We start from the raw sequence: 1,962 nt of genomic DNA on the forward strand, positions 1-1,962 counted from the left end.
CTGACCAGGTACAATTTACTCTTACGGTGCAGAGTCCACAAAGATCTACTGCACAAAACCAAGTTAATCATTTGTTGCACAATAGTCACCCACACAAGAATCAATTCAGAGGAAATTGGACATTATGAGGTAGACTTGTGAGTTTGCAATGCGATAAACAAACTGTATTGACCACATGTTGCCTGCTCACGGCACATTATGGATAAAATGATGCATTTTGGGTTTAAGTCAGTGCTGATCGGCATCTAGCTTGGGGAAGTGGGTCATGACTGAAGGGTCACTCTACTCCACCAGCAGAAATGCAAACGTCAATCATCACTTCTTTGATTAGTAAAGACAGCAAAGCTTGGGGAGTAAAAGTGCAGCCCTGGGACACAGAAGCAGTATGATGATGAGGTCAGGTTCAGGAAAAGAACAAGAAAATGTACGAACTGCTTGATGTCTGTTCCTGTTCACCACTTTGACAGATTCTTCTTGCTGCACTAACGCTTCTGTTTTCAAAGGTCACTCCACACTAATGGCTGCTTGTTGTTTTAATTAGCTAAGAATGGCAACCAGATCCTCACCAGCAGAGCACAGGAAGCACAAATCTGCTGCTCGTCCCGTCGGCTTTTTCTGTCACTTCAGCAAAACGCAGCAGAGATCCTTTCTGTTTACTTCAATGCATTCTTCTCTGGCATGAAACTCTGGCATGAAAGGCAGCAGGCGATATGCGTTCCTTTAATTTATTTATTTTTCGTGCCACTTTTCTCTCCCTAGGCCACTCGTCCAAATGCTTGGCCTGGCAGCCCGGCCCTTCTGAACATGAACCATTATGCCAATAAGAAGAGTGCAGCTGAGAGCATGCTGGACGTGGCTCTGCTCGTGGCCAACGCCTCCCAGCTCAAAGCTGTGCTGGACCAGGGTCCAAACGTCTCCTTCTACACCCCCATCATCACCCTGATCGGCCTCTCGCTTTGTCTGCAGGTCACAGTAGGAGTGCTGCTTATCTTCACAGGTGAGAAAATGAACACAGACATTTCTTTTTTCATCGTTTACTTTTTAAACCCGTGGGGATTCATGCCCACTGTTTTGCCACCTTTGGACCAACAACAAACCCCACCTCAGCAACAATGTTCACCAGTTCCTGAAAAACAACCCATTAGCAACTGATCTCCTGCTGTAACCGTGGAAACCAGGGTCAGAGTTCACCAGGTTTTAGTTTGTCAGCACGAGTATCAAAGGAGGGAGGTCACTTCACTCAGAGCTGTGTAAATGGACGTCTGAATGTGCAGGAATCAACAGAAATCACCACAAAAAGAGGACGGCTTTTAATTTTCTGCAAACAGATTTAGTGAGTTTTAGGCGTTGACTGATTGGAGATGAGATGTCATGGTACAGGTTAGACTCGATATTTTTTGACAAGTCAAACAGCAGGTCGGCGGACTTTGCAGGTCACACCAAACCACCTCAGCTCCAGCAGGACGAGTAAATAAAAAGGAGGCATGTGGTTATTTTCCATTTGCAAAGCAGCTAAAGAGCCCTCTGACCTGAATCTATTCTACTCTACAGACAAAAGGTTAATTTAGTTTAAACGTCACACCAGTTTGTACATTTTGCTCTGCATTAATTAAATGACTGAACCTATTAATCATGAGTAGTTTGAAGGTCTGTGAGAGTCTTCACACATTTACAGACACCCCCTTCACTGCATCTTGTTCTTGTTGAGTTTTCCATTCATTGTTCTTCAGATTTCTTGATTTTCATGAGGTCTGATTTGACTTCACCCCCCCACCCCCTTCCCTTCCTGTCCTCTTCCCCCCCCACCCCCCCATCCATGTTTGCAGCCAGTCTAATGGAGCCAGTGGTGCGTGATGTGAGTGGCCTACATACCGCTCCCACAACCCCACAGCAGCCGATCAGCAGACACACACACGCACACACACACACACACACACACACACACACACACACACACACACA

General features: G+C 45.9%; 1 protein-coding gene across 1 annotated transcript in view; it reads left to right on the forward strand.

Annotated features, from left to right (window-relative positions):
- The first annotated feature begins 375 nt into the window (after window positions 1-375).
- LOC119416780 (ninjurin-1-like) overlaps window positions 376-1,962 on the forward strand; it is a 3,222-nt gene continuing 1,635 nt past the window's right edge. The window contains exons 1-2 of the mRNA XM_037683964.1: window positions 376-396; window positions 760-997. Of these exons, the coding sequence (XP_037539892.1) occupies window positions 805-997 (193 nt within the window). The 5' untranslated portion in view covers window positions 376-396; window positions 760-804. The remainder of the gene's footprint in view (window positions 397-759; window positions 998-1,962) is intronic.

Source organism: Nematolebias whitei, chromosome 11, assembly GCF_014905685.2.
Source record: "Nematolebias whitei isolate Nwh7 chromosome 11, NemWhi1, whole genome shotgun sequence".
NCBI classification, from domain to species: Eukaryota; Metazoa; Chordata; class Actinopteri; order Cyprinodontiformes; family Rivulidae; genus Nematolebias; species Nematolebias whitei.